We start from the raw sequence: 12,738 nt of genomic DNA, 5'->3' as shown, positions 1-12,738 counted from the left end.
AACTGTTTACTCGGTTTCGCCAAGGGCCCAGAATTGTACTGAGTGCCAGGCATATCATGATGAATACAAACAGCTCATGCCCTCTGAGCTCAGAGTTCAGGAACAAAGCTGACGAGTAGACAATGAGAGTCGTCCAGGTGGTGAAGTGCTATGGCAGTGGCAGTCACCAAGAGGAGCTCTTAATCCCACAGGTTCAGGGAAGGCTTCTGGGAGGAGGTAACATCTGACTCCAGAGACTGAGAAGGAGAGAGAGGAAGGGCAATCTACGTAGAAGGAACAGTATTCACAAAGGGCCTTGGCTGTATGCAAAGACTTAATCCTGGTGCCATTTAATATGGTGCAGGAATCTACAGCCTGGAATTTTGAATTCACTGGGCCCTTTGCTCAGCAAAATGGAACTACATACCTGGGTTGGTCAAGTATCACACAGATGGCGCCCTCAAGAGTCACGGGTAGGGTGAACAGCAATGCCGATTCCTCCTGGGGTCAGAGAGCTGTTATCACCCCAGGCCTGACCTTAGTGGGGAGGAAGCAGTCACGGAAGCTAATTGAAGAGAGCTGTAGTTGCAGGCTTTGGTAGAGAGATGCAGACCAACAGGGAAGAAGCCAGGAAATATATATCAACACCTCCACATCCTCCTCCTGCTCCAGCCCTCAGATCTGCCAGGGCCAAATTCACCTGGGAGCAAGAGGGAAAGGCCAAGTGGACACGGTTTGTAGAGACTGGCCTCCCGGGGCGCAGGGCAGGGTGGAGAGTGGGGCTGGTGGGGTGAACAGAGACTGCCCAGCACACACTGCAAGAATCTACTGTTATAATTTCAGGGCATCACTGACCTTCAGGGCATCTGTGAGCTCCTCCCTCAGGAATGTAAGGACCCCAGCAGGCTAAGATTCTAGGTCAATACCACAAACGGAACAGGGTCCCACCGTGATGTGGCTTTTCTCTGATAGGGTCTTCTCCTTGCTACTTCAAGTCTCATTTCAAATGCTGCTTCCTCAGGGAAGCCCTCCCTGACTCCACCTAGGCTAAATTAGCCATCCCATTACCATCTACTGCCTATACTGCCTAGCATTTACTACTTCTTTTTCTGTTTTTTTTTTTTCTTTCTCTTTTTTTAAGACAGGATCTTGCTCTGTCACCCAGGCTGGAGTATACTGGCACCATAGCTCACTGTGACCTCAAACTCCTGGGCTCAAGCCATACTCCTACTTCAGTTTCCTGAGTAGCTGGGACTACAGGTGTGCACCACCATGCCCAGTTAACTTTTAATTTTTTTTTGTAGAGAAGGGGTCTTGCTATGTTGTTCAGGCTGGTCTCAAGCTCCTGGGCTCAAGTGATCCTCCCATCTCAGCCTCCCAAAGTGCTGGGATTCCAGGCATCAGCCAGCACACCCAGCCTAGCATTGACTTCTTGGTGCCTATAAATAGCTGAAATAACCTTAAGGCTAAACTTGTGTATTGTCTTGCTCTTGCGCTAGGCTATCAGCTCCATGAGGACACAGATGGTCAGTGTCTGTTGTATTCACACTGTCAGATGCTCAGTAAATACCTGCTGAATCATAATTGGGGAGGAGAGTTTTTGTTTTTGTTTGTTTACTCAAAGGACATGAATCCCCCATTCGTGAGTCACCAGAGGTCAGCAAGAATGGTGGAATAGGTAGCTCCAACGGCCCGTTCCTTCACAGAAACATCAAAAAAAACCAATAAACAAAAAACTGTCAGAATCAACTTTACCCAAACTCTGGTGGTGTTTAATAAAAATTATAGGAGGCCCTTGTTTCAGACTAAATTTCTACACTAGGCTTCAACAGACCAGACTAAAAATCAAAATGGAGTCACCCATGCCAACGTTCCATATCACCAAACTGAAACTGAGCTATTTTCCAACCTTCCTGCTTAGCATTGCCGTATCTAGAATCACAGATAAAGCCAACTGAGATCTTTAATTAAATGTGTTGTCATTTTGTCCTTTGATATTGGAAAACAAAGGTTTATGCCAATCAAGCAAACACTGAATCAAGACAAAGGCAACTTGAACATGGCAGGAGAGCTTTGTGGTATTTTCACTTGTCCTTGCCCCCATGTCCTTCTGCACTGCACAAGTCTTGAGGACAGCAGCCTGTGTTCTCAGGATGGAGTCCTGGTTCCCGAGGGAACAGAGCAGCCTCCATTCTCCCACCCGCATACGAACTGGGCCTGACCGTGCTTAGCTTCTAAGATCTGACAAGATCAAGAGCTTTCTGAGTGATATCGCCATTGAGGCAGCCTCCATTCTCAAAGTACAGTCATGTACTACATAATGACATTTCAGTCATATACGATGCCATTGTTTCCGTAAGATTATATCATTGTATTTTCACTGTACATTTCCTATGTTTCAATATTTAGATACACAAATACTTACCATTGTGTTAAACTGCCTACAAATTCAGTACAGTAACATGCAGTACAACTTTGTAGCCTAGAAGCAACAGGCTAGCCCATAAAGCCTAGGTGTGTAGTAAGCTATACCATCTAGGTTTGTGTAAGTGCAATTTATGATGTCTGCACAAGGAAACTGCCTGGGGATGCATTTCTCAGAAAGTATCCTCACTGTTAAGCTAAGTGTGACTGCATTGTGTTTGTTCTAACATGTCTAGAGGCTACAGAAGGGTTGACTCAGGTCTTTGTCTTTGCTTAACTCAGAATATATTCCTTGAAAACACTGTGAAGGCAAAGGAAGAACCCACACATGTCTGGAGCAAAAGATTACAATGGAGGAAAACAACACACATGCCAGAGCTTGAGTGGAGAAGTGGTGGCGAAAGTTTCTTTGGGTAATAAAGGCATTCATGTATACTGAAGAATCAGAAAGCAATGTGCAATGCCCAGGGTAGGATGCATGTTCAGAAAAGACCTGAGAAGTCCCTAAGCTTTCACCAATCACTAGGCTGAGCACAAGCAGTAAGTGAAGGCTAAGGTAGAGCTGTAAACACTCTGGCTAAGCACTGGAAGACCCCAGCATAGATCTGCAAAGACTGGGAGAGGTTTTTAGTTTATTTTTTCTTTTTACTCCCTTTCCATAAGATATAAAGAATTCTTACAATCCAAAAACAAAAAGATAAGCAAACCATTTTTTTGGGCAAAAGACTTGAACAGATATTTCTCCAAATATGATATACAAATGGCCAAGAAGCACATGGAGAGATGACCAACATCATTAGTAAGCAGGGTAACCAAATCCAAACCACAATGAGGTACCACTGCATACCCACTAGGACGTCTATAATAAAAATAAAACAGAAAATCATTAAGTGTTGGTATGCAAAGGAATTTTAATCCTCATACATGGTTGGTGGGAATGGAAAATAGTGTAGCTACTGGGGAAAACACATTGTAGTTCCTCAAAAAGTTAAACATAGAATTATCATATGACCCAGCAATTCCACTCCTAGGCAGATACCCAAAAGAACTGAAAGCAGGTACTCAGACAAATATACATACACACATGTTCACAACAGCACTATTTACAACACCCAAAAGGTGAAAACAACCTAGATGTAAATCAACAATGAATGTATAGGCTGGCGAGGTGGCTCATGTCTGTGATCCTAGCACTCTGGGAGGCTGAGGCCAGAGGATCACATGAGTTCAGGAGTTTGAGACCAGCCTGAGCAAGAGTGAGACCCAGTCTCAACTAAAAATAGAAAGAAATTAGCCAGACAACTAAGAATATACAGAAAAAAATTATCTGGGCATGGTGGTACATGCCTGTGGTCCCAGCTACTTGGGAGGCTGAGGTGGGAGGATCACTTGAGGCCAGGAGTTCAAGACCAGTCTGGGCAACATGGCAGGACCCCCATCTCTAAAAAAGATAGAAAAATTAGCTGGGTGCCGTGATGCATGCTTGTGGTACCAGCTACTTGGGAGGCTGGGGCAGGACGTTCGCTTGAGCCCAGGAGTTTGAGGTTGCTGTGAGCTAGGCTGATGCCATGGCACTCTAGCCTGGACAACAGAGTGAGGTTGTCTCAAAAAAAAAAAAAAAATGGATAAACTGTGGTATGTGTACACAATGGAATACTACCCAGCCATAAAAAGGAATTAAATACTAAAATGTGATACATGGAGGAACCTCAGAAACATGTTAAGTGAAAGAAGTTAGATGTAAATGGTCACACATCATATGATTCCACTTATATGAAATATCCATAGTGGATAAATCTATAGAGGCAGAAAGCAGACTGCTGGTTGCCAGAGGAGAGGTGAGGGGGAAATGGGCAATAACTGCTTAATTGGTACAGGGATTCTTTTTGGGCTGATGAAAATGTTTTGGAACCAGATAGAAGCAGCGGTTGCACAACATTGTGAATGTACTGAACCTCACTAAATGTTAAAATGGCTAATTTTATGCAACGTGAAATTTTATCACATTTTAAAAAATCCATTAAAAAAAGGGAATCACCCATTCTCCATTACTACTTCAAAATATCCAAGCAATGAGTCTCATGGTAGAAAAACTTGGAGTGAAGAATATCAAGCAGACATTACAAACGGTTGCTACTTCCCTAAGTTCTCCAAATGCAAGAAAGGGCTGACAATCACCTGCCGTATGTGAAGAGTAATTATCACGACCTGCCAACCTATCCTGGGTCCATCTTTGAAGACTAAAGGCATTTTTGAAAAACGTTTAGATGGGATCACCAAGTAGAGTCCAATGGCTTTTGCTTTTCTGTCTGCTTCCCAGAGGAACGTGGCCGCCAGATCCTTTAAACTCGACTGAGGGAAGAGGTTAAGTGACACGCTGCCCAATGGTGGCCAATGAATCGGGAACCAAGTAACATTATTATTTACAGAGGGCTGCAATGTGCCAAGCCCCGCGGTGTGACACATGCACTCAACAGGCATTATCTCACTTAGTCCTCACAACAGCTCAACGGGTTAGGCCTATTATATCATCCCCAGTTTGTGGATGAGGAAACGGAGGCTCAGCGGGGCGACTGCCTCAGATAAAGGGTGGGCTGTGGCTCTCAGGCCCACACTCTAGTCACCTCACCTGGGCTGTCGTTTTTCCTCACCCGAGGCCAACTTAATGACGCTGTTTACCTGCAGGCCCTCGAGTTTGAGACCTTGGGGATGCAGGGTGGGACGAAGCCCCTCTACTGACTCTAAGCAAGGAAAGCTGAGCGCTCAGTAGGGCCAGCCTTTGTTCCAATTCTCACAGCCGCCCTACAGAGTGGTCATTCCATGACCCTCAGCTTACATACGAGGAAACTGATAAAAAAGTGATGGTTCTAAGGCGCAAAGGAAATGAGGGGCCGGACGTCGAATCTGAGGGCCACCCTCGGAAGTCACGCACAACACACTCCCCTTAGGATTTCCACCCCGCCCCAGCTGAAGCATTTTATAGGCGAGCCCTACGGGTCGTGCACAGGGCCACGTCCAGCCGCTATTTTGGGATCGCTCCACCCAGCCTGGACTGCCAATCGGGCGTCGCGCGCGGAGTACTCTGGGAAAACCGCAGGGAGGTGCCCTGGTAGGACCCGGGCGCCTCTACCTTAGTTGTCTTAGGTTTTGCCTGCGAAAGATGCGCCATCATGGCGCTTACTTTTGTCACTTTTCCCCACAAGTGGTTAAGACTAGAGGTGAAGGTCTTTCAGAAAAAGTCTCTAGGCAGTTGAGTGTTTTTAGGCACATTAGGCATTCATTCGGGCAGCTTGTGTCTCAAGGAGTCCTTCACTCCTGGCTTCGCTATGGACAGAAGAGGCTGCCAATGAGCTCAGGGGGCAGGGCCAGCCCTTAAAGGAGCCGCGACCCGTGAGCATACCAGAGTGTGACCCGGATGATGGCGGCCGGCGCGGCCCTAGCCCTGGCCCTGTGGCTACTACTGCCTCCAGTGGAGGTGGCAGGGGCTGGACCCCCGCCGATCCAGGACGGCGAGTTCACGTTCCTGTTGCCTGCGGGGAGGAAGCAGTGTTTTTACCAGTCCGCGCCGGCCAACGCAAGCCTAGAGACCGAGTACCAGGTAGACGGTCCCGGGCTGCAGAGCTAGCGGAGTCAGGGAGAGGGGGCGTGTCCAAGCAGCCGAGGCGAGGCGTGTCTTAGAGGGAAGGGGGAGGAGCCCGTGCGTAGGAGCTCGGGGGCGGAGCTCGGGAGAGCTAGAGGGAAGGGGCGGGGACGGCACGCGGGAGATGAATGGGTGGGCGTAATGAAGGAGGCGGGGCTAGAATGAGACTGCCGGAGCGGGCGGGGCCCATGGGAAGTTGAGGGAGCCTCTCAGATGACAAGACTCTCGCTGGTGGGCGTGGCTAGTGCGCTGATAGGGAGGCTACAAGGGCGTGGCCAATGCAAACATTTTATAAGATTAGGCAAAGAGGGCAGGGCCCTATCGCCTTTTGGAGGCGGAGCTAAGTGAGGAGGTGTGGTCAAGAAAACGTCCGTCAAGGACTTTGGTAGGGGGCGTGGCCAGATGAAAGAATCGCCCCCGAATCTGTTATATTAATGAAGAGGGAGGCATGGCAAGAGTTGTGGCCAGAGGGACTGGTAGGGTCGCGACCGGGTTGTAGGTGTGTCTGTGCTCAAGTCTGCCCTTGGTGGTCGGCATGGGTGTGTCTGGTTGGTCTAGCCCTGGTTCTCTTGGGCAGGCGCCCTTGGCCAGCTGCTAACCGTCTACCCACTCTTACCTGCTCCCCAGGTGATTGGAGGTGCTGGGCTGGACGTGGATTTCACACTGGAGAGCCCTCAGGGTGTGCTGTTGGTCAGCGATTCCCGCAAGGCTGATGGGGTGCACACGTGAGTTAAGTTCTGCTGCCTGCCTGGGTTCTGTTACAGCCCTGGCCCTCCCCTGCAGCCTCAGGTTACCGCCCTGCCTGCCCTGCAGAGCCCGGCTCGCTGGCCACTCAGAGTCATGACTGTGTGTCTGTGTGTCTGTCTGCCCAGGGTGGAGCCCACAGAGGCCGGAGACTACAAGCTATGTTTTGACAACTCCTTCAGCACAATCTCTGAGAAGCTGGTGTTCTTTGAACTCATCTTTGACAGCTTGCAAGATGACGAGGAGGTTGAGGGCTGGGCAGAGGCCGTGGAGCCGGAGGAAATGCTGGATGTCAAAATGGAGGACATTAAGGTGTGCCCAGGCTGAGATGGGGGCCACCCCTCCCAGATCTCCGGCATTGGGCAGCAAGGTGCCCCTGCCCTCTCTTCAGCTGGAGTTCCCCCATTTGGCCTGACCGAACCTCCTCCACATCATGGTGCCCCCAACTTAATTGTAACAATAGCAGCTCCATTAAGTAGCCCATTTCTAAGTGTAAACCCTATTTTAAGGGCTGAAATAACTCATAAATCTCTATAACTACCCCATGAAGTACCTCCTGTGCTCTAATTATCCCCATTTTACAGTTGCGGAAACTGAGGCACAGTGCAGCTAAGCAACCCAAGGCCACACAGCTAGCCACTGGTGGAGGAGTACCTAAATCCAGGCAGTCTAGCTTCAGCAACTATGCTCAACCATGAGTAAACATGTTCTGTACATTTATTTAGGCATTCAATTTTCACATCTATTTTGAGGTTTATAGAAAAGGAAAAAGCTGAGGCCTAGAGAGGTTAATTAACTTGCCCACGGTCACACAGCCAGAGAGTGGAAGAGCAAGGATTCAGACTTAGGCAGCTGTGTTCTCAGCTGTGCCCCCCAGCCCAACATGGTCTCACCCCTTTCCCCCCAGCTATTACTGGTCACTGCTTTGCAAAGGGCAGAATTCTGACCCTGCTCCTTCCTCTGCCCTGTAGGAGTCCATTGAGACCATGAGGACCCGGCTGGAGCGCAGCATCCAGATGTTGACACTGCTGCGGGCCTTTGAGGCTCGCGACCGCAACCTGCAGGAGGGCAATCTGGAACGGGTCAACTTTTGGTCGGCTATCAACGTGGCCGTCCTGCTGCTGGTGGCCGTGCTGCAGGTCTGCACGGTCAAGCGCTTCTTCCAGGATAAGCGCCCCATGCCCACGTAGCCTCTGCCCCGGAAGGAAGAAGGGGATAAAGGAGGGAAGGTGGGGCATGTGCGTGTGGACTTGGGGGTCCCTCCCCAACTTTCCTGTGAGGGGAGGCCCAAGATGAAGCCTGGTGCTTCTGGGCAGGCAGGGGACACCGCTGGCTTGCAGGCCTTGGTCCTCTGGGAGGGGCAGCTCAGCAGCTGCATCTAGTTTCCTGGAAGTCGTGCTGGGGGGCACTGCAGTGTTGCAACGTGGGGGACCATTGGATTTTCTGGTCCTCCCACCCCACTGTAAATGTGCCTTAGCCCAAGTCTTCCAGCCTGTGTCAGTGCTGCCCCGCATGGGATGAGGCCCGGGAAGCAAACCCTGCTCTTCCCTGCCTGGGCCCCCCGAGCCAGGTTGTGCTGGGAGGGGGCCTGCTGCTTCTTTCAGGGACTGGGAAGGAAACATGGCTGCAGAGCTGTTGCCAGGATAGTCGCTTTATCCGACAGGAAGGGGCCCTGGCCCCTTGGCTCAGTGGGGCCCCAGCTGGCTGTGAGGTCTGGTAACAGAACTCCAGGAGCAGGGGCCTGCAAGACCCTCTGGCCCTCCCCTTCTCCCTGCAGGGGCCCCAGACAGGGCTGAGGGGTGGCCTGCCCAAAGCCTGAGCTGGAGACTCAGAGAACAAAGGGCTGTCTGGCCTGGGCACTGGAGTCAATAAATTATGGACAGAAAATCATAGAGCCTGGTGATTAGGGGCTTGGGGACACCAGCTGGGACAGACCTGCCCCCACCACAGGGGCAGCCAGGCGGGCAGGGGTGAGGGTGGGGTCTCCCACGAAGCTCAGAAGAAAGGTCGTGCGGGAGCCGATGGAGGTGGTCGCCTGGGCACAAGAGAAAAATCAGAGAGCAAAGTTTAACTGTGTCCCCAGCTGGGCCACAAGGCCTGGGCCCCCCAAAGAGGGCAAGAGAAGGGGAACCCCTGCATGTCGGGCAGCAGCCAGTTCTGTGTGAGTGTGGTGGTGGCGTGGGGGAGTGGGGAATGTCTACCGCATGGTTTCCTGCAGCAGAAGTGACACCCGCCCCTGTCGCCAGAGTAGAGCCCCCAGTAAGGAGTGGGAGGGCGGCGAGGGCCGGAGGCACCTGCGTGCTCAGCCTGAACACCAACACAAAAGGCCCACACAGCAGCCACCAGAAGCGTCTTCCCTTTATTTTAGTTTATTAATAGGATACAGAGTGCAGGCACTTACAGTGGTCAAACCGAGCGAGGAGAGAGCGAGGTCTGCTCAGAGAGAGGCTGCCCGGGGCCAACCCCATGGGAGAGGCCTGGGTGGGGTTGAGAGGCCTCCAAAGCCCCCCCCAACCCACACAGCCCGGAGCCCAAGCCACCCTGGGGTCCCAGGAGGAGAACAGGGCTGAGAGCAGAGACAGCGAGGCTGGCCCGGGCTGGGAGTTCCGGGCGTGGCGAAGGCACCTCTGGCAGCCGAGGCCGGCCGGGCTCAGGCTGTGTGGTTAATATGGCCAAGAAAGGACTATGTACAACTCGGGCCTGGTGGGCTGGCAGCGCTGCACCCACTGGGACTGGCTCGCCACTGGGGAGCTCCCACTGGTGAGAGGTGGACACACAGCTCTGCACCCCGCCAGGGACTGGGGGATACAGACAGCCATGACACCCCGGCTACCAGAAGGCCTGCTCCACGTGGGCTTTCCCGGCCAGAGAAGGCCCTGGCAGAGTTCTCGCCACCCTAGCCTAGACCTCTCAAGGAGGTGCCCAGGCTGCAGGTGCCCCCTCTGCGACCCTGAGACCCCATCCCCCAAAGTGCAACACTCCTGCGCCCCCCACTGGGGGCTGCAGGGCCCCTTGTCTCATGCGGTGTCCATCTCGGGACAGGCCGGGGTGAGGGGAGAAGCAGGGGCTGCCTGCAGGGAGCCTGGTCCCGGCCTAGGGGTGGCGGAAGGGCCTAGACCACCGAAGCTCCTGCACCGAGGGTGCGCAAGGCCCCCAGAATGTGCCCCCTGCACGGCCTAGTCGAGCAGGGATGGCTCGGCAGGGCGGATAATGGTGGGCCGGCTGGGCGCAGCGGGGGGTCTTCTGCTGCAAAGAGAATAGAGACAGATGGGAGGGCAGACCGCAGTGAGGCCACAGCAGGACAGGACACAGGACAGGATGCAGGGGCAGGACAAGGACCCGGCCCCCCGGCCCCACCCCCACCCCAGGGTGCTCCCAGTGCTGAATGCTTTGCAGGCTGCCAGAGTGTTGGGAAGGAGTTTGCCAAATGTCACTCGCCTGCCATGTGACCCTGGGCCAGTCCCCTGCCCTCCCTGGACTTCAGCTTCCCTACAGAACTGAGAGTAGAACCTGCCCGCAGGGCAGGCTGAGGATGGCAGGGGCAGGAAGGAGAAGAGGGTGGGGCGGGGGGGAGGCATGAGCATGAGGGGTCCCCAAGTTGCATGGTGATCTACCCACGTAGGCAGGGAACAAGCCCTGGAGTCACCTGGACTCCTCCACTCTGTGGCTTTGGGCAAGCAACTTGGCCTCTCTGGGCCTCAGTTTCCCCACTAGCAAAGTAGGGATGAGGATGGTGCCCCCACCCCCATGCTGGGCATGAGAGCCCGTGAGGAGGGTGTCCAGTTGGAGGAGAGACCCAGGCGCAGGCAGTGAGGGGTTGGCCTTACCTGGGCACTCCGGGGGGGATCCCGGGGGGGATCCGCGCCGGCCGAGATGGGATCTGAGGCGGGGCCGAGAAGGGGTCGTTGTTGGCAAACACGCTCTGGGGTCCAGGCCGGGATGGGATAGGGGGTGCCGAGAAGGAGGCTGCTGCCCCCACCGGCACGGGAATCAGAGGGGGCCCTGGCGTGGGGCCCCGCACTGCTGGGGGCCGGCCCGGGGGGTGCACGCTGGACACGGGTCGGCGCTGTGGAGTGGGGCTGTGGAGGAAGAGAGGGTGTGAGCTGGGAGGGACGGGGTGCCCCGGGTGCAGTGAGATCCTCGCATCCCCAACCTCAGCCCCGGCCCTGGCCCCAGCCTGCCTTCCCTCGCTATCAGCCCCCAAGGGCTCCTGCTGTCCTGCCCACACCCCCACAAGCCCCACAGGGCCAGGCACGTCCCACATACAAGGCCTCTCGGGCCCCACAACCTCTGATCTACTGTCACAGCTGAAGACCCTTCTAGAGCACAGCCCTGTCCTCCAAATCAAGCCCCAATGCCTTCAGGGGGCCATGGGGCCCACATGCCTCCTGGCCCAGCACCTGCTGCTCCCCAGGCCCAGATGCTATGCCCTCTCCCTAGGGAACTCCATGGCTCCCTGAGGTCTCAGGGGGCAGTACCCTCTGAGCAGGGAGTTAGGGGTATTTTGTGTGGCTTCCTGTCCTGGAGCTCCAGCTCCGACTGGTGCCTGCCCGCGTCTCTGGTCTTGTCAGACCTCAGCGGGGCAGCAGCTCCCGCTGGGGCCAGGCCTGGGTGCTGTGCCATTGGGACTTAGTCCCCTTCACCCTGCCCACCCATGGGTTGTGCCCTGTTTCCTGCCAGGACCCTGACCGACAGGCAGAGGGAGCTGGGAGCCTGCAGGCAGCAGCTTCCGTGGCATGCGGGTGACCGAGTGTCCCAGACCTGTGGCTGCTGGTACTCTGCAGCCAGGTGTCATCAACGGGTGGGGGCACAGGTGTGGACACGGTGCTGGTGCTTATGTCTCCAATGATGTTGAGTGCCTCCTTGAGGGCGTGGTACATGCGCAGCATGTCATCGCGCCGCTGGGCCTGGTCGGCCGACTCCTCCATGAGGCTGCTCTGGTCCGCCGAGGAGTACAGGTAGGCCAGCAGCTCGTGGTGAATGAAGGCCTTCGTCTGGGGACAAGGGTCGGGTCAGGCCTTCCTCCCACCACACCAACCAAGAACTCAGCAGGCCATTGCAACTGGATGGAAAAGCATCCACCGCACATGCTGGGGCCTCCTTTGTATTTTACCCTATACGCATATAGCGCAGGTGACTCGTCCATCCAGTGGTCTTCTGAGGCCCTCGGGGGTCCTTTCAAATGTTCTCCCCACCCATCTTATCCCATCCCATCAGATTCTTATTAAACTTATTCTTAGTATCTTAATGCTTTCATTTCTCCCATTGTATTTTCTATCCAGCTTTTGTTCAAACACTACTAGTTTCTGCTCATTACTTTTTTTATACTCTGTCCCTTTTTGGATCCTCCTATGGGACAGAGAAGTGTTTCAGTTACATTTCTTGGGGTTTCCAGGTACAAGAGCTCATGTGTACATGAGCTTCTAAAAATAGGAATCATCTTTCTTATTCTTTTTCAATGTTCATAATTCTAAAATTATTTTGCTTGTCTAACTGCATTGGCTAGTAACATTAAAAGAGTATCCAATAAAAGTGGAAATGACTGCTTGATTTTAAAGAGGATGCTTCCACTGCTTCCTCATTAAGGTAGATGGGCTTTGAGATGAGAATACATAGATAAATAGATTTATAATATCTCATAATGGAAGACTTCTTCTACCATTATGTTATTAAGATTGGATGTCAAAGCTGGGCATGGCGGTGCACACCTGTAGTCCCAGCTATTCGGGAGGCTGAGGCCAGAGGCTAACTGGAGTTCGAGACTGCAGTAAGCTATCACTGTGCCACTGCACTCCACCCTGGGTAACAGAGTGAGACCTGGTATCAATAAAAAGCAAAGGATGCTGAATTTTCTCAAATGCATTTTCTATTTTTTTTTTTGTTTTGAGACAGAGTCTCACTCTGTTGCCTGGATTAGAGTGCCGTGGTGTCAGCCTAGCTCACAGCAACCT

General features: G+C 53.1%; 2 protein-coding genes across 12 annotated transcripts in view; one reads left to right on the top strand and one right to left on the bottom strand.

Moving 5' to 3' along the window:
- Nucleotides 1–5,738: 5,738 nt before the first annotated feature.
- On the top strand, nucleotides 5,739–8,668 carry TMED1 (transmembrane p24 trafficking protein 1). The gene is made up of 4 exons (XM_045546021.1): nucleotides 5,739–6,001; nucleotides 6,671–6,768; nucleotides 6,916–7,099; nucleotides 7,759–8,668. The coding sequence occupies exons 1-4, from the start codon at nucleotides 5,819–5,821 to the stop codon at nucleotides 7,975–7,977; spliced, it is 684 nt and encodes a 227-aa protein (XP_045401977.1). The 5' UTR covers nucleotides 5,739–5,818; the 3' UTR covers nucleotides 7,978–8,668.
- Nucleotides 7,952–12,738, bottom strand: part of DNM2 (dynamin 2) — a 76,266-nt gene continuing 71,479 nt past the window's right edge. For 4 of the 11 annotated variants that reach the window (XM_045545945.1, XM_045545986.1, XM_045545954.1 and 1 more), the window contains 3 exons: nucleotides 11,549–11,781; nucleotides 10,615–10,866; nucleotides 9,128–10,033 (listed from right to left, as the gene is read on the bottom strand). In XM_045545945.1, coding sequence (XP_045401901.1) covers nucleotides 9,964–10,033; nucleotides 10,615–10,866; nucleotides 11,549–11,781 — 555 coding nt within the window. In that variant the 3' untranslated portion in view covers nucleotides 9,128–9,963. Of the gene's footprint in view, nucleotides 8,823–9,127; nucleotides 10,034–10,614; nucleotides 10,867–11,476; nucleotides 11,782–12,738 lie in introns of those variants that run through there. The other 7 variants (XM_045545963.1, XM_045545974.1, XM_045546000.1 and 4 more) reach the window with 5 other exon arrangements.

This window comes from Lemur catta, chromosome 1, assembly GCF_020740605.2.
Source record: "Lemur catta isolate mLemCat1 chromosome 1, mLemCat1.pri, whole genome shotgun sequence".
NCBI classification, from domain to species: domain Eukaryota; kingdom Metazoa; phylum Chordata; class Mammalia; order Primates; family Lemuridae; genus Lemur; species Lemur catta.
The sequence above is the reverse complement of the archived record's forward strand: the minus strand, read 5'-3'. Positions and strand labels throughout refer to the sequence as shown.

Coding starts and splice junctions, on each gene's coding strand:
- TMED1 (XM_045546021.1), top strand. CDS start 5,819: ATGATGGCGGCCGGCGCGGCCCTAGCCCTGGCCCTGTGGCTACTACTG. Junction 6,002..6,670: donor GCCTAGAGACCGAGTACCAG/GTAGACGGTCCC, acceptor CCTGCTCCCCAG/GTGATTGGAGGTGCTGGGCT. Junction 6,769..6,915: donor AAGGCTGATGGGGTGCACAC/GTGAGTTAAGTT, acceptor CTGTCTGCCCAG/GGTGGAGCCCACAGAGGCCG.